The 19,223-nt window shown below is 46.0% G+C and overlaps 1 protein-coding gene across 1 annotated transcript in view; it reads left to right on the top strand.

Moving 5' to 3' along the window:
- Nucleotides 1-17,030, top strand: part of si:ch211-37e10.2 — a 42,491-nt gene extending 25,461 nt beyond the window's left edge. Inside the window, exons 2-4 of the mRNA XM_038798156.1 lie at nt 6,027-6,565; nt 14,330-14,396; nt 14,952-17,030. Of these exons, the coding sequence (XP_038654084.1) occupies nt 6,027-6,565; nt 14,330-14,396; nt 14,952-16,474 (2,129 nt within the window). The 3' untranslated portion in view covers nt 16,475-17,030. The remainder of the gene's footprint in view (nt 1-6,026; nt 6,566-14,329; nt 14,397-14,951) is intronic.
- Nucleotides 17,031-19,223: the final 2,193 nt, after the last annotated feature.

Here is a 19,223-nt window from a genome sequence, read left to right as displayed (position 1 = left end):
AACTGAAACTTAAATGGGAGGAGGAGCTAGGCGGGGAAATGGAGGATGGGCTGTGGGCAGAGGCCCTACGTAGGGTAAAGTCGACCGCGACATGTGCCAGGCTCGGGCTGATTCAATTTAAGGTCGTTCACCGGGCCCACATGACGGTGGCTCGGATGAGCAAATTCTTTGGGATAGAGGACAAATGCGCTAGGCGCGCGGGAGGACCAGCGAACCACGTTCACATGTTTTGGGCATGCCCTAAGCTTAGGGGGTACTGGGAGGGATTTGTGGGCGTCATGTCCCGGGTGCTAAAAACAAGGGTGGCGATGGGTCCAGGGGTGGCAATTTTTGGAGTTTCGGAAGACCCGGGAGTCCAGGGGGAGAAAGAGGCCGATGTTCTGGCCTTTGCTTCCCTGATAGCCCGGCGACGAATACTATTGGCGTGGAGGGACTCAAAGCCCCTGAAGACTGAGTTGTGGCTTGCGGACATGTCGAGTTTCCTGGGTATGGAAAAAATTAAGTTCGCCTTGAGGGGATCTGTACAGGGGTTCGCCCGGAGGTGGCAACCATTTATTGACTTCTTTGCGGGAGAGTGGGCGTCAGCAGGGGTGGGGGTGGGGGGGTGGGGGGGGTAGAGTAGAGTAGAGTAGGAGGGATAAAATGGCGGGTAGTACCGGTGGGAGAGGAGCGGGCTTGTGCAGTATGTTACGATTGAAGTATTGAATGTACGTGGATGTTTGCACATTTTTGCCTTTTTTGCTTTCTTTCTGTTGATGTCTGTAACTGTTTACAAAGCCAAAAACTACCTCAATAAAATTATTTATTAAAAAAAAGGAATAAAAGGATAACTAGGGAAAGAGTAGGCCTGTTAGTATCACAGTGATAATTTGTTTGCAGAGGCGGAGGATGTAATGAAATGAAATTAAAATCGCTTATTGTCACGAGTAGGCTTCAATTAAGTTACTGTGAAAAGCCCCTAGTCGCCACATTCCGGTGCCTGTCCAGGGAGGTTGGTACAGGAATCAAACCGTGCTGCTGGCCTGCTTGGTCTGCTTTAAAAGCCAACGATTTAACCGAGTGAGCTAAACCAGATGTAGGTAGGGGTTTAAACAAATACTTTGTGTCAGTGTTCACTTCTGAGAGGGACAGTGTGGGTAGAGAAATCAGGAACAAGGACTGTAATAAAATTAAAGAGATTAACATAGACAGAGAGGAGATTATGTGTGGTCTGGCAGTTTTAAATGTAATCACATCTCCAGGGCCAGATTAAATGTCTCCTAGGCTGTTGAGTGACGGAAGGGATGAAGTAGTAGGGGCACTGGCATAATTTTCAATTCCTCTCTGGCTACAGGAGAGGTGCTGGAGGACTGGAGATAAGCCAATGTGGCACTATTATTGAAGAAAGGAAGGAAGGGATAAACCACAAAACTATAGGCCAGTCAGTCTGACCTCAGGTGGGGAAACTATTGTGAGCAATTCTGAGAGACAATTAATTTGCATGTGGAGAGGCAGGGATTTATCAAGAACAGTCAGCATGGTTTTGTTAAGGGGCGGTCACGTCTGACCAACCTGATTGAATTTTTTGAAGAGGTGATCAGGTGTGTAATCTACTTGGACTTCAGCAAGGCTTATGATAAGGTCCCACCCACATGGGAGACTGACAGTGAAGGTAAGAGCCCATGGCATCCAAGGAAATTTGGCAAATTGGATCCAGAATAGGCTGAGTGACAGCAAGCAAAGGGTGATGGTCAATGGGTGTTTTTCTAACTGAAAGCCTGTGTCCTGTGGGGTCCAGCAGTGATCAGTGTTGTGGCCCTTGCTGTTTGTGGTTTATCTGAATGATTTAGATACAAATGTAGGAGGGTGATCAGTAAGTTTGTGGGTGATATGAAAATTGGTGGAGTGGTAAATAGTGAGGAGGATAGCCTTCGATTGGAGGAGGATATAGACGGGTTGGTCAGATGGGCTGAACAGTGGCAAATGGAATTCAATCCAGATAGCTGTGAGGTGATCCAATTGAACAGGACAAACAAGGCAAGGGAATACATGATAAACAGCAGGACCCTGGGAAGCACTGAGGATCAGAAGGATCTTGGTGTGCACATCCACTGGTCCCTTAAGGTAGCAGGGCAGATTGATACAGTGGTTAAGAAGGCATGAAATGAAAATTGCTTATCGTCACAAGTAGGCTTCAATGAAGTTACTGTGAAAAGCCCCTAGTCGCCACAATCCAGCGCCTGTCCGAGGAGGCTGGTACGGGAATCGAACCGTGCTACTGGCCTGCTTGGCCTGCTTTAAAAGCCAGCGTTTTAGCCCTGTGAGCTAAACCAGCCCCAGGCACATGGTATAGTTGCCTTGACTAGCTGAGGCATAGAGTTTAAAAGCAGGGGGGTTATGCTGGAACTTTATAAAATGTTGCTTAGATCACAGCTAGAGTATTGTGTGCAGTTCTGGAATCCACGTTACAGGAGAGATGTGATAGCATTGGAAAGGTGCAGAGGAGATTTTCCAGGATGTTTCATGGGCTGGAGAGTTATCTCTGAAGAGAGGTTGAATAGGCTATGGTTGTTTTCATTGGAGCAGAGGAGACTGAAGGGACACATGACTCAGATGTACAAAATTATGAGGGGCATAGATAGAATAGAGAAGAAGAAACTTTTCCCCTTAGTGGAGGGATCAGTGATCGGGGGGCATCAATTTAAGGTAAGGGGCAGGAGGTTTAGAGGGGATGTGAGGAAAACCATTTGCACCCAGAGGGGTCTGGAACTCACTGCCTGAAACTCATAAACCCTCATAACGTTTAAGAAGTATTTAGATGTGCACTTGCAATGCCAAGGAATACAAGGATATGGGCCAAGTGCTGGAAAATGGAATTGGAATACTTAGATGGTTGTTTTTTACTGATGCAAACATGATGGGCCAAAGGGCTTTTTCTGTTTGTCGACCTCTGTGACACTATGGGCGTGACGTGCCCAACTTGGTGTCGGGATGAGGCCATTGAATCTTGTGAGAGGCCTACATTGAGATTCGCGATGCTCGAAACATCTTGCCTAATTCAATGGAATCGTGTGTCATCTCGCGATCTGACTCTCGCTCTTATCTGATGCCAGGGGCTGGTTTAGCTCACTGGGCTAAGTCGCTGGCTTTTAAAGCAGACCAAGCAGGCCAGCAGCACGGTTCGATTCCCGTACTAGCCTCCCCGGACAGACGCCGGAATGTGGCGACTAGGGGCTTTTCACAGTAACTTCATTGAAGCCTACTCGTGACAATAAGCGATTTTCATTTCATTTTTCATTTCAGTGCTGCAATTTTGGAATTCAACATACCAGCTGGTGCCCTATCTTAACTTTCCACAGCTGGACGCGCATTCAGCATCAGCATCCTCATGTCTGTTATACAGATTTGGAGCAGGAGTAGGCCACTCGGCCCCGCAAGCCTGTCTTGCTACTCTTACGGGGGCCAGTTTAGCTCAGTTGGCTGGACAGTTGGTTCATGATGCAGAGCGAGGCTAACAGCACGGGTTCAATTCCCATATCGGCTGAGTTTATTCATGAGCCTTCTCACCCCTTGCCCCTCACCTGAGGTGTTATGATTATCATAGTTTATCGTAGATTATCATAGAATTTACAGTGCAGAAGGAGGCCATTTGGCCCATCAGGTCTGCACCGGATCTTGGAAAGAGCACCCTACTTAAGCCCACACCTCCACCCTGTAACCCAGTAACCCACCTCACCTTTTTATTTGCACACTAAGGGCAATTTATCATCAGCAATCCACCATGCTACTATGCCGCCCCTGTGCTACCATGGGTGATCCTCAGATTAATTACCGCCAGTCAGCTCTCCCGCTCAAAAGATCAGCCTATGGTCGTCTGGGACTGTGGCGACTTTATTTTACTATTCTTACAAAGGGCTGCTCAGTGGATTAGAATGGAATGGCTTTTAATGGGGATGAATGCAAATGGTCTTACAATATGAACTTGAACCATTTTGGTTCTCGAAGGCTCAACATGGGTGGCAGCAGTCTGGGCTGGCTGGCTGCTCAAACAACAGCAATGGCATTGGCAGAGTGGTACTAGTGCAAAATGAATGCTACTGTCTTGAGCGAGAGCACCAGGTTCATGTTCCACTGTTAGCCACTCCCTGGGCACCTCAGTAATGTGCTAAAGAGTAGATCACTGACTGCTTTGACACCTCGCCTCTCTGGCATCTGTAGCTATAGCAACGGCAGTCCGACCTTCAATGCACAGCAATCGGAGCCTGGATAAAAGCCTGGATGATGCCAATCGAAATTATGTACTGTCTCCAATTAAAACAATAGGTGAGGGTTAATCACACATTGTGATTCAATTGTTGCCTTATAGCATTTCACAGCCCAAACCTTTACATATTGATACAACGTTAATTGTTTCCACACTAAGGATGGGGATTAAACGTCTAATCATCCCAAGATTTCGCACTTCTCACCGGATATCTTAAAAATCCTGGATTTGAGGGCAGAATGCTTCATGTTCCCTGGTTTTGCTAATTTAGCTTGAATTTGTAGCTGGTCTATATTCAGATGCATTAATAAATTATGCAAATATCTTCATTCTGTTGCAACTCTCCAGTGTGTGCACTTCTTGTGCAATCCTGAAGAAATGATGAACAGGGCACAAGCTTTAATAGGCCATCCTAGGGTATATAATATAGATGTAGCAATTTAACATGAACCTTAAGACCAGATGACCTACCAAGGTTTCTTTACCAAATATACCAGGAATACAAACAAGCATGAACCATCCAGATCTTCCCTTCCCCACTTGCAGAAGAAGTTTAAAATGTAGACTGGGGCTATACGGTGGTGCAGTGGTTAGCACTGCTGCCTCACGGCCCTGAGGTCCCAGGTTCGATCCCGGCCCCGGGTCACTGACCATGTGGAGTTTGCACATTCTACCCGTGTCTGCGTGGGTCTCACCCACACAGCCCGAAGATGTGCAGGTCAGGTGGATTTGGCATGCTATATTGCCCTCTAATTGAGAAAAAAAGAATTGGGTACTTTAAAAATGTAGGTTAAGGAGTATGGAAAGGTGATCGATCATGGTAACAGTATAGTGCAAATGAACATGGTCCAGAGTTTTAATTAAAATGTCAAAAACAAAACTGCTTTGACGATCATTTTCTTCTCCAAAGTGGAGATTGTTTTGAATTGTTTTGGAGATTGTTTTAAATTAAGGCAATGGTGGGCAACTATTGCCCGGAAGCCATCTGTGTTCTGAGTGCAGCCTCTTGAGACATTTTGTTGACCGTTGCCCACACGTAGGGTAACCACATTCCACTGGTTTCCGTCTATGTAGTTTCCTTACAACCAGTATGACTGAAGCGAAAAGCACATAAATCAAGGACAAGTGAGGTGCATGCTGATTGCACACAACATTAACTGAGAGCTGTGCACTCAATCTGGACATCACCTTTTTTTTACCTTACTGGACCCCACTCTCTTTTGCTTTTGCATCATATCCTTTGGTTAGTTAACCTTTTCTGCTCTCCATCCTGACCTCTTTTGTTCTTTCTGCGCCTTTCCCCTTTTACTGGCTTAAACTCTTTTACATTTCCAGCTTGCTGTTCATTGAGCCTATCTTAAACTGGGACCGGTTTAGCTCAGTTGGCTAGACAGCTAGTTTGTGATGCAGAGCAAGGCCAATAGCACAAGTTCAATAGCTGACTGAGGTTACCCATTCGCCTTCTCAACCTTTGATCCTCAGGTTATATCACCACCAGTGAGCTCTGTCCCTCGAAGGTGAAAGCAGCCTATGGTCATCCGGGACTGTGGTGACTTCACTTACTTTACTTATAATGTCAAGTTGCAATTAAGTATTATGACCTCCAGTGCATTCCATCCACTGGCTGCTGTTAAGTGTCTATGGAAAGGTTTTAAAAAATGAACAAAACACTGAGGTGATTCGGTTGGCTGTGTAAGTCAGTGATTGGTGTTTGAGTTGGGGAATTGAGCAAACTATTGTAGCTCTCTGTGCATACTAACTGCCTAACGTTGTAATATTCCAGGAGACAATGAGGTGCCGTCTGAAGATGCCTTAATCTTGCAGCTCCAGTTGTCAAAGGGACAAGAGAAATTTGTGGAAATGCTGAAGAGTCAGCAGAAAACGATCGGTGATTTACAGCAGAGACTCACAGAGCAACAAGCCATGTTGATAAATCAGCAAAGAGAAATTCTGGTGCAGCAGAGGAAGATGTTTGAGCAGATGGAGCTGGTGAAAGTCCAGTACACCATGCTGTTCGATACCATCAAGCAGACGTCGCTTACAAACCTGCAGGCTGAGGTTCAGAGCCAGTTGGAGTCTCACCTTCAGGGCCTGCAAGGTCAGATACAGAGTCAACTACAAAAGACGTACGCTGTGCACAAAGTGGAATTGGATGCAAAGGTGATTGGCGTTGGTGACCACCTGCTGGAGTGTGGTTTGTGCCAAAGTGATGAATATTGTGATTTCCAGAAGATCCCACCCCAATGCGAGAGGTGTACCATGTGCCCAGCAGGCTTTTTCCAGGTTTCTGAGTGCTCGGCGACTGCTGACCGAATATGTCAGGTAAAGTAGCTCTCGACAGTTAATCTGAAAATGCTGTATTAAGTCGCCTCCTTAATTCCTTCAGTCTGTGCATTGCTACCCTGGTTATAGTTTGATATATGAGTAAAATATTCAATTATTTTTCCTTTGGTGCTGGACTTTTTTCTCTTTCCCTCTTGCCCTGATATACACTGAAGTGGTAATTCTATAAGTGAAGAGCCCATCAATACCTCACTCAGATATTCCTCTTGTGCGTCATTGGCTATTTTATATCTGCTGTCAGCCTGTTTGCCTTGGAATAGGAGAAATCCAATCACTTCCTTGAGCTTGCTATGCCATTCTATTAGATCTGTACCCCAACCCCTCTTATCCAGTTTAGCTCCCTATCCCTAATGCCCATTCCCCACAAATCCATATATTCAAGAATCCAGAGGCTGTGCCTGATTTTCTCCCTCGTTCTTACCCAAGGAATCCAGTATCCTGCTGTCAGCCCAGTTGAGTTTGACTATCAAAGCAGAGAGCTGGGATTAAGTTGGAAACCATATAGCCCTCCATGGCTTACTGGAGACCTATTTATCCATTGAGCAGAAATCTTTGCAGCTGGTGCAACTGGAAGTGTCGTTGACTTATATTCAGCTTCTCACCTGCATGTGATGTGGTGTGATGGCAAAAAGAATGTAAGAGCAAATGTTAGAACGTAGGAAAGAGAAGGAGTAGGCCATTTGGCCCCTCAAGCCTTCTCTGCCACTCAGTAAGATCATGACTGATCAGATTGTGGAATAACCTCTCCTAGCTAAAATTCCACTGTCCTAGCTAAATATAACTATCTGCTTTGAATATATTCAGTGACAGGGCGGCACGATGGGCCAGTGGTTGGCACTGCTGCCTCACGGCACTGAGGACCCGGGTTTGATCCCGGCCCCGGGTCACTGCCCGAGTGGAGTTTGTACATGTCTGCGTGGGTCTCACCCCCACAACCCAAAGATGTGCAGGTTAGGTGGATTGGCCACACTAAATTGCCTCTTAATTGGAAAAACAGAACTGGGTACTCTAAATTTATTTTTAAAATCAATATCTTTGTTGGCCAAATGCCATGTCAGGGATCCTTCCGGTCCGCAGTCAAGTTTTTCAGTATTGGCCAATTCTGGGTAAGACGATCCGAGTATAGCTGTTGTCAGAGGTACGATTCTTACCTGGGTCCTCCCTGCGACTGATACCGAATGTAATTATAATAATCTATAATACAAGTGTTTCCACCCCACCCATACCACTCCTTGAATTATGGCTTGGAACCTAGAGTTTGGGTATGCAGGGGGCCTGAAACTCCCTAGATCGGAAAGGAGTTGAATTTAGTATGAATAAAAATGTACTCCCAATGTGACTCATCCCAGTTCCCGTCGATGCCCTGAGCTTTTTGTATCATGCCGACTATGATAATTGAAAGATGTGAATATCCCCACATCTAGACCTTTTTAAAAAATTTGTTCATGGGACGTGGGCGACGCAGGCTATGCCAGAATTTATTGGTCATCCTAATTTCCCTTGAGGGAATAGTTAAGAGTCAACCACATTACTGTGGGTCTGGAGTCACATGTAGGCCAGACCAGGTAAGGACGGCAGATTTCTTTCCTTAAAAGACATTAGTGAACCAGATGGGTTTTTACGATAATTGGCAATGGTTTCACGGTCATCATTAGACTTTTAGTTCCAGATTTTTTTGTTTATAAATTTAGAGTACACAATTCTTTTTTCCAATTAAGGGGCAATTTGGCATGGCCAATTCACCTACCCTGCACATTCTTTTGCATGTTTGTGTGTGGGGGGGGGGGGGGGGGGCGGGGGGGGGGGGGGGGGAGAGACCCATGCAGACACGGGGTGAACGTGCAAACTCCACAGGGACAGTGACCCGGGGACGGGATTGAACTCGGATCCACGGCACTGTGAGGCAGCAGTGCTAACCACTATGCCGCTGTACCGCCCACATTCCAGATTTTTATTGAATTCACATTTCATCATCTGCAGTGGTGGAATTTGAAATGAAAAAATGAAAATCGCTTATTGTCACGAGTAGGCTTCAATGAAGTTACTGTAAAAAGCCCCTAGTCGCCACATTCCGGCGCCTGTCCGGGGAGGCTGGTACGGGAACCTGGATTTGAACCTGGATCCCCAGAGCAACACTCTGAGTCTCTGGTTAACCAGTCCAATGATAATGCCACTCTGCCACTGTCTCCCATTATGTTGGAAGATCATTGCTGAAGCTTCTGAAGATGGCTGGGCCTAAGACACTACCCTGAGGAACTCCTACAGTGGTGTCCCCAGACTGAGATGACTGACCTCCAAAAACCACAACCATCTTCCTTTGTGCCAAGTATGACTCCAGCCAGTGGAGATTATTTCCCCACGATTTCCATTGACTCCAGTTTTGCTAGGGCTCCTTGATGCCATACTCCATCAAATGCTGACTTGATGCCAAGGGCAGTCAGTCTCACCTAATTTCTGGAGTTCAGCTCTTTTGTCCATTTTGGAACCATGGCAGTATTGAAGTCAGGAGCTGTGCGATCCTGGCAGAACCCAAACTGAGTGTCTGTGAGCAGGTTATTGCTAAATAAGTGCCACTTGATAGCACCTGATGACCCCCTTCATCACTTTCATAGAATCATAGAATTTACAGTGCAGAAAGAGGCCATTTGGCCCAACGAGTCTGCACCGGCAGTTAGAAAGAGCAGCCAACCTAAGCCCATGCCCCCACCCTATCTCCGTAAGCCAGTTGCTTCACCTATCCTTTTTGGACACTGAGGGCAACTTAGCACGGCCAAACCACCTAACCTGCACATCTTTGGTTACAAACACTAGCTTTCAAAGCACTGCTCCTTCCTGGTGAATTCACCTGAGGAAGGAGCAGTGCTCCGAAAGCTAGAGTTTGAAACAAACCTGTTGGACTTTAACCTGGTGTTGTAAGACTTCTTACTCTGCAGGGTATTAGCTGAGCTGCTAATGGCAATCCAGTAGTTATCATGATTATTTTTTTTTAATGTCATCCCACAAGTTAAATTCAGCTTCGTAGGGTGGCACGGCGGCACAGTGGTTAGCACTCACGGCAGCAAGAACTCTGGTTCGATCCCGGCCCCGGGTCACTGTCCATGTGGAGTTTGCACATTCTCCCCATGTCTGCATGGGTCTCACCCTCATAACCAAAAGACGCGCATGGTAGGTGGATTGGCCATGCTAAATCACCCCTTAATTGGAAAAAAAAGAATTGGATATTTTAAATTTATTATTTAAAAATTTTTTAAAAATTCAGCTTCATAACTTGTTCTCTCCGATTTGAATTTATAATTTCCGAGTTGCTCCTTTAGTACCAAAACCATTACACTGTCAGGTCTACTCTTTTTCCACCAACGGCATTAATAGATCCAGGCATAGCTACCTTACAATTACCAAGGAGTACTGCCTCGACAGGCTCTCGGTTCAGAAATGAGGCCAGTGCTATGGGCGGGATACCCGCTTATTCCCATGGTGGATGTGGCGAGCCCATGGTCATCAGTGGGATTTTTCGGTCCCGCCAAAGTCTACAAGCTGTTGCATGGCTCAGCCGCCTTGCCACCTGGGAACCCACCTTGCAGGGAGATTGACTTTGGTGGACTGGAAGATGTCACCGACAGGAGGGCCGGAAAATCTCGTCCTACGGCTTCCGCACCTTCTCTAGCCACCATTACTGGGCCTCCTCACACGCACACTTGTGACTCACCACCGGCATGTGGTGGGCAGCACGGTGGCACAGTGGTTAGCACTGCTGCCTCACAGCGGCAGGACCTGGTTCAATTCCGACTTTGGGTGACTGTGTGGAATTTGCACGTGTCCCCCCATGGTCTCCTTTGGTTTACTCCGGGTGCTCCAGTTTCCTCCCACAGTTCAAAGATGTGCAGGTTAAGTGGTTGGCCATGCTAAATGGTTTCCTCCAACAAGTCCCGAAAGACATGCTGTTAGGTAATTTGGACATTCTGAATTCTGCCTCTGTGTACCCGAACAGATGCCGGAATGTGGCAACTAGGGGCTTTTCACAGTAACTTCATTGCAGTGTCAATGTAAGCCTTATTGTGACAATAATGATTATAGTGTCCAAAGGATAGGTGGGGTTACAGGGATGGGGTGGGGGAGTGGGCTGAGGTTCGGGTGCTCTTTGGAGTATCAGTGCAGACTCGATGGGCTATTTAGCCTACTTCTGCACTGTGAAATGAATGAAATGAAAATGAAAATGGCTTATTGTCACAAGTAGGTTTCAGTGAAGTTACTGTGAAAAGCCCCTAGTCGCCACATTCCGGTGCCTGTCTGGGGAGGCTGGTACAGGAATCGAACCATGCTGCTGGCCTGCTTGGTCTGCTTTAAAAGCCAGCGATTTAGCCGAGTGAGCTAAACCAGCCCCTGTGGGGATTCTATGATTCAATTGTCTACATCCCTTGGGATTGCTTGACATCTGCTTTACAGTAGTTGGTGTGAATGATGCCGAATGATGTGATGTATTGGTTTGCTCAGGGTCAAGTGGGTGTGTTAGTAAACTGTGATAAATTAGGTCTTTTAAGCTTTTATATTTCTTTCATTCCTATATCTTGTTATCAGAATCAGTATCTAGGCATAGTCTCTGGAGACACTTAAAATTGAAGTCATTGGTGTCAGTGTGTCAATTAAGAATTCCTTGGATTTGACGAGTAATGTAATTCCTTTGTCTTGAAGACTAATGAAATCCTCACCTGCCTGCCTGGAGTGCTCGGTGATCAAATTCAGCAGCCATTTTTATCTGTGTCATTGGTGGAAAATACTCCCTCGACCGATCAAAATTGGTTTGATTAATTCTTCAGGCAATGCTGTCAGTTTTCTTTGAAAGAAAGAGAAGACTATTATTCGTAAAGCATACCTTCTACCTGGTTGTTTGCCAACTCTCTCAGACTTACTTTGACCTAGAGGTGAAAGAATCTGCTAGAAATCAGGTATTCGAGAGACAGCTGCTGTGTCTTTGAGATTTGACTTGATGAACAGCCCTGATCAAAAGGTTTTGAAGGCCGAGGCTGAAAGTAGGACAGCTGCTGCCTGAAAATTTGCTTTCGTTCATTGGTTCAGGCAATATCTAAATCAGTGCTGTAAGGTGGAACTACATGAAATCTCTCAAATTAGCAAATATTTCCAAGAATGCTTTGGTTTGTCCCAAAACCAGTATAGAAAATATCGGTGCCAATCCTTTAAGAACTTCTGCCTTCCAGTATATTTTATTGAGGCTTTAGTCTAATCTGCAGTCTGAGGTGGGAGTGTTTTTTTAACCTTCTTTTAGAAAGCAGAGGGTCACATGTCGTGGCTTCCTGTGTTACTTCCATCTACAACCCAGAGGTAGGAGGGCAGATTGTTAACACGTACATTAGCTCACAGGGCTAAATCGCTGGCTTTTAAAGCAGACTAAGGCAAGCCAGCAGCATGGTTCAATTCCCGTAATAGCCTCCCCGAACAGGTGCTGGAATGTCGCGACTAGGGGCTTTTCACAGTAACTTCATTGAAGCCTACTCGTGACAATAAGCGATTTTCATTTTATGCATAGGATCAAGTTTCAGTTGGTCAGAAGCTGACTTTTGCAGTGAACTGTGAATTAAAGAGTATTAAGAAGTGGCCTAAATTGCAACAAGCTGTTTTTCCAGGACTACAGAAGAGGGGACAAGTGTTATTTACATATACATAGAATTTACAGTGCAGAAGGAGGCCATTCGGCCCATCGAGTCAGCACTGGCTCTTGGAAAGAGCACCCTACCCAAGGTCAACACCTCCACCCTATCCCCATAACCCAGCAACCCCACCTAACACTAAGGCCAATTTTGGACACTAAGGGCAGTTTATCATGGCCAATGCACCTAACCTGCACATCTTTGGACTGTGGGAGTGATGCTGGATACGAGACATCCCTTCTAGTGGTGTTTGCTTTGCAATATATACTGTGGCTGATGATTTGCGGTTGATGTGTGCCTTAATGTGTGTGGAAGGATGAGTAAGTAGGGGGAAGAAGATAACGAGAAGGTGATGTTATTAGTCTTGCGAAGACATCATCCCCCCGTCAGTGTCCTAGTCAATAATGCTCAGTACTGTATTGCATTTTCATTAGTAGTCAAACGATTGGTGTTTCTGGGTCCTCCTCCAGTTTGGCTCTGTGTTTTTTGTTATGATTTATTTTTTGCTGCATGTTAAGAAATAGTTTGAGATGTTACAAATTCTAAGAGCTTGTATAATGAGACATTCTGAAGTCCATCATGGAGGATAATTTTAACTTGTGTTTGGGACTGGGAGATGCGGGGACCGAAAGTGCCAGCAATCCATCTGGCCCACTCTTGAGCATGAGGCTCGGGAGATTTTAATTCCAGGCTTTATTTGCATGCCACTTAGTTGCGTCCCACCGAGTGACTCAGGAGTGATGCCCCTGCTAGCGGGAGGGAGTAACGGTCGGTGGGGTGGGATGGAGGACAGGGCCTGTCACCCCCCGGGAATCACAGATAAAGTCTCCAATAAGGTAAATAATGACCTAGGGATAGGGGGGTCAAGATCTGTCACGTTCCCCTTCACGTTCCCCTCCAAGCAAAACACCATCCTAATTTGGAACTATATTGCCGTTCCTTCACCTTCTCTGGCTCAAAATCCTGGAAGCTCTTTTCTATAACATTGCTGTTGATGTATCTGCACCACATGGACTGTAGCAGTACATGAAGGCAATGCAGCACCACCTTCTCAAGGACAATTAGGGATGGGGAATAAATGCTGGCCTAGCCAGCAATGCACACATCTGACAAAAACAAATGCAGGTTTGGAGGTCACATGGTGTTCTCGCAGGGGCAGATGGAGCATGTTTGCTCTTCTAGGCCCACAAGAAACCTTTAACAATTAAAAATGCGCTCACCAGGGGCGGCACGGTGGCGCAGTGGTTAACACTGCTGCCTCACGTCACCGAGGACCCGGATTCGATCCTGGCCCTGGGTCACTGTCCGTGTGGCATTTGCATATTCCCCCGTGTCTGCGTGGGTCTCACCTCCACAAAAGATGTGCTGGTTAGGTGGATTGACCATGCTAAATTGCCCCTTAATTGGAAAAATTTATTTTTTTGAACGTGCTCACCTAGTGGAAATCCTGGACCTTTGCTGTTTGCAGTTTTCATTAACAGGTTGGAAAGTGTACAGGCCTGTGGTTAAAACGTTGTACTCATACTGATGATATCATTGGAATTCGACTTTGTCATTTAAATTAGCTCCACTCCTCTGGGGCCGGCAGCTTTCCTAAACCTGGATTCAGACAAATTAAAATGGTGAGGGGTCAGAAAGCAGCGCAAACATCTCCTCACCATCTTAATCCTTCCCCTGCTGCTATCTACACCATTCCCTTTGGTAAAATTGGCAGTATAGTGTTAGTAAATAAACATGCTTTACACAGCAAGGTCGTCATGGAAACATGAACCCCTTTAAGATTTTGCTGTGACTATCGTTTACCGTAAGTTGCAGTCTGAAATTTTGCCATACTTCAAAGGTTGTTTGAGTGCTTTGGATGGCAGTGGTGGGTGAGAGCCAGCTTCAAGTATCACCAGTGACGCTGCTGGTCAAAAAGCAGGCACATTCTTGAATAATTTACTGCATGTCACATGGTGTCTTATCTTCATGAATTCAAGACAACATCTTATTATATAATGGAATTTCAGAGCACTGATAAGATCATTGTTAAATTACTTTCAGTCACAGTGGATTTCTGTACATTTTGTCTTAAACCCAGGACAAAGACGAGTGCCTGGAATTGGTAAATCTTTGTGGTGATCGGATAAAATGTCTTAACACTCCAGGTGGGTACTTTATCATTTCTGTTAATTGCAAAGTGAGAAATAATTTGACATGCCCGGGATGGGCGGGGGAGAGGGTTATCTAATGAGGAAAGGTTGGACAGGTTAGGCCTGTATCCACTTGAAGTTTAGAAGATCGAGAGGTAATCTTATTGAAACATATAAGATCCTGAGGGGGCTTGATAAGATGGATGCTGAATGGATGTTTTCCTTTCTGCGAGAGGCTAGAACTAGTTTAAAGGTAAGGGACCTCTCATTTAAGAGGATCATGAGGAGAAATGTTTCTTTCAGAGGGTCTTGAGCCTGTGGAACTCTCTTCCCCAGAGTGCAGTGGAGCCAGGGCCATTGAATATTTTTAAGGCAGAGGTAGATAGATTCTTGACTAACAAGGGAGTCAAAGGTTATCGGGGGAGATGAGAATGTGGAGTTGAAGCCACAATCAAGTCAATCTTGATATTATTGAATGGCGGAGCAGGCTCAAGAGACTGAATGGCCTACTGCTCTGAATTCATATATTTGTATGTAATGCTCAGTGTCTCTTTCTGCTCTTTTGAACAGGTGGATTCAGGTGCCTGGGCATTGCTGAAAGAGACATTGCCTCAGGGTTTTGTGGGCGTGACTACTTCTTCAACAAGGAAATACAGGAATGCCAGGCCTGCTCATTATGTGAGGAAGGCACAGTGGCCCTCCAGTGTTCCCTACACAGTGATTCAATTTGCACCCAGGCACCCGAAAACCATCTCTCGGGATCATGGTCAACGAACACCGAAGTCCCATCACTAAAATTTGAACAGAGCCCAATTCATCTGGGCTTGAATCTCCCTTTACAGGGAAAGCTGCAGTCTGACCTGGCAACCAACGAAGATGGCAGGTTGGTCTTCAAGCAGCATGGGCTGATCTGGGTCGATTACAACTTTGCCATCAGACACAACTGTAGAAACTTTCTCCAGCTTTCATTGAGACTGAACGAGGAGGAGGGTTGCGACCTCAGTAGTGTCCGTGTTGAACAACCCGAGGGGAAATACTACCAGAGCAGCAGTGTGAGTGGCTCAGCTGAGGTGGAACCCAGCCACACACTCCATCTCTTCATGAAAAGTCCCAATCAGTTCTGCAACCAAAGCAACGACTTCAGCTTCTACCCCCTCCAGAACCCATTCAGCTTCTTTTGGCTGTCGCATGACACAGGAGCGGTGGCCATGAGTGCGCACATGGCAAGCTCGGTCCATTACCAGACCAACTATCGGCCTGTCTTCAAGGTCATTTCCATCTCTGATCCCTACATGATCACCTTGTTCCATGACGGCAGGGCTGTGCGATTCACAGAGCAAGGGGTCGTAAAGTTCGTGTATCACCAGGCACTGTATGCAATGGGTCACACGTGCATTCGCGAAGGCTTCACGTTGCTTTCCTACATTAACAGGAATGGGACAAATGAAGAGTTAATGCAAGTTTATAAATCTGGTGTCAACTATCGGGACACCTCAATTTCTGCCTCTGGAGCTGCCATGGTGAATGGCGGAGACACGATCAGCTTTCAGATCCATTCTCCTGCACAATGCAGTGTGCGTTACTTTGGGGACACCTCTGGGCTCAGTGTTTTCAGCCTGATTTGGATCCCTTCAGCAGTTTCCTCGGCTCTTTTGCTCGCAGTTTCGGGATCAGCGTTACCAACAGGAGCTGTGAAGAATAAATTCCTCAGTTTCCAGGAGGTTTCGCCAGTGGCAGAACAGAACCAGATAGCGCTGGTCACGTATGGACAGTTTGCACACAAATATGTCCTGTTCCACCGCAGCGGGGTGGCAAGCCTTGCGTTGAACATCAAACTGATTCACTCTTGTGATATCATCAAAGTTACCCTGAACCGGTTACAGAGTGATGACACCCAACCATCCGCTGTCGCCCGTCAAATTGGGGGTCAGATGCCCGTCGGCAGTCAATGGACAAGTGTCGGCCTAAGTGCCTCGTTTGCTGTTTGGAACGGCACAATGGCAGCCATCTCCCTGGACTGCGTGCGAGGGCGGATTAATCAGATTGCACATGGGCACGAAACTAGCCTCTCGATTATGTGGGTTTCATCCTGAATTATCCTGTTGAATGGAGAAATATCTTCAGTGCTGAAGGGAAGCTACGTTAAGTGAATAAAGCATCACTGAAGTTAGAACTGGTTTTAGATAATGGACTTCAATTGCAGCTGATGAAAGTAGTTCTTTACTGTGATATTAAAGCAGGGAGGAACCACAATTGAAAACATTGGATGCCAATGTAAATGCCGAGCAGCTCCCCAAATCCCCCTCCCCATGCCCACATTTGTCTATTCAGCCAGACCAATAGAAATAAATGGAAGGCAAAAGAAATTCCAAACTGACAATGTGTGTGCTGCAAGATGTCTAATGGCCATTGCAACTGCTGCTTGACCGAGCATTGTGTCATGGATCCAAAACTGTGACCCAGCAAACAGGTTTCACCGCTTATTGATGAACATGAATTGTTGCAATGTGATGGTGCTATTACTATTTGACAAGAATGTAACTTCTGTTCTGAAAGTGATCATTTGCCCAGTTATTTCTAGCTCCTCAGCTTTATTTAAACTGCAGTTCGTGCTTAGTACAAACTCTAACCACCATTCTAACTCCCCTGCCCCCCCCCCCCCCCCCCCCCCCCATCAACACCAATTATTGGAAGAACTTAAATATACAAAAGATAATTGAACATGAAGAAGACAAATTCAATGTTACTCTTGCGTTCAGTGCACCTTAACCAACTGTAACTAACCCAGCTGCTAGAAATAAACTGAATGCTTCAGACGTTATGATCGGCAACTTCGATATTGAATGTGAATGGATAATGATTTATGCTTTTTGGTTAATAGACCTGTTTTAAGCGGTGGGATCTGCACCTCACTTGATTCCCCTCCATTCAGTGTGGGAGGTGTCTTCTAGGGCATTGCTAGGGTTCACAGCTTCTAGGATATATTCGTTTCTACCTCTTCAAAAAGTGGCAATAAGAGCAATTAACTACAGGTTGTTTAGCACAGGACTAAGTCGCTGGCTTTGAAAGCACACCAAGCAGGTCAGCAGCACGGTTCGATTCCCGTAACAGCCTCCCTGAACAGGCGCCGGAATGTGGCGACTAGGGGCTTTTCACAGTAACTACATTGAAGCCTACTCGTGACAATAAGCGATTTTCATTTCATTTCATTTTCACAGTTTACAGCAGGGGTGGGCAAACTACGGCCCGCGGGCCGCATGCGGCCCGCCAAAGGTATTTCTGCGGCCCACCAAGTCATTAAAAAAAAAAAAAAAAATTTATTTTTTAAAAAATGTTTTTAAAAAAATATTTTTTTTTATCAAAGGTTAATGGAGGGGGGCTGTTGGGTTACTTACTGGTATAGGGTGAATACGCTGACTTGAGTAGGGTGATCATTGCTCGGTACAACGTCGAGGGCCAAAGGGCCTGTTCTGTGCAGTTCTATGTTCTATATGAGGCGCCCAGAATCATAACCGGGTGAAGTAATTATTTTACTTAATATACTATGCGGCCCTTTGTGAATTGTGAATTTCTGAATGTGGCCCTTGCACGGAAAAGTTTGCCCACCCCTGGTTTACAGCATTATGGAGGAGGTTTCATCTTATAAGGGGGCAGTACGGTAGCATAGTGGTTGGCACAATTGCTTCACAGCTCCAGGGTCCCAGGTTCGATTCCCGGCTTGGGTTACTGTCTGTATGGATTCTGCACATTCTCCCCGTGTGTGCGTGGGTTTCCTCTGGTGCTCCAGTTTCCTCCCACAGTCCAAAGATGTGCAGGTTAGGTGGATTGGCCATGCTAAATTGCCCTTAGTGTCCAAAATTGCCCTTAGTGTTGGGTTGGGTTACTGGGTTATGGGGATAGAGTGGAGGTGTGGGCTTTGGTAGGCTGCTCTTTCCAAATGACCTCCTTCTGCACTGTAACTTCTATAAGACCATACGATATAGGAGCAGAATTAGGCCATTTGGCCTATCGAGTCTGCTCTGCCATTCGATCATGGCTAATAATGTTTCTCATCCCCATTCTCTTGCCTTCTCCCCGTAACACCTGATCTCCTTATTTTCAAGAACCTATCTATCTCTGTCTTAAAAACACTCAGTGACTTGGCCACTACAGCCTTCTGCTGCAATGAGTTCCACAGATTCTGGCTGAAGGAATTCCTCCTCATCTAAGTTTTAACGGATTGACCCTGCAGTCTGAGGCTGTGCCCTCGGGTTCCAGTCTCTCCTGTCAGTCAAAACATCATCTCCACGTCCACTCTATCTGGGCCACTCAGTATTCTGTAGGGAGATCATCCTTCTAAACTCCATCAAATACAGACCCAGAATCCTCAACCATTCCTCATATGTCAAGTCCTTCATTCCGGGGATCATTCTTGTGAGCCTTCTCTGGACCCCCTCCAAGGCCAGCACATCCTTCCTTAGATATAAATTGCTAACAATGGTGCCAAAACGTTGTGTAATTTCAAGAAGGAATTAGACATAGCTCTTAGGGCTAAAGGGATCAAGGGTGGGAAGGCGAGATCAGGGTGTTAAATTTGATGATCAGCCATGATCATAATGAATGGGGGAGCAGGCTTAAAGGGCCGAATGGCCTCCTCCTGCTTCTATGTTTCTGTATTCCAAATGGGCCTGACCAGACCCTAAACAGCCTCAGAAGCACATCCTCTGCCTTAAGCTCTGTTGAGAACACAAATAAACATCTACAGTGCTTCCATGGGGAATTTGTGCCCCCCTGGCATTGTGATGTACATTGCTTTTTGTTTGGCCCTTGGCACTGCACCAGTTGTTCAATATGAAAATTAAT

The sequence above is a fragment of the Scyliorhinus canicula genome, chromosome 5 (assembly GCF_902713615.1).
Source record: "Scyliorhinus canicula chromosome 5, sScyCan1.1, whole genome shotgun sequence".
Lineage (NCBI taxonomy): Eukaryota > Metazoa > Chordata > Chondrichthyes > Carcharhiniformes > Scyliorhinidae > Scyliorhinus > Scyliorhinus canicula.
Note: the sequence above shows the minus strand (reverse complement) of the source record. Positions and strands in the feature narration are given on the sequence as shown.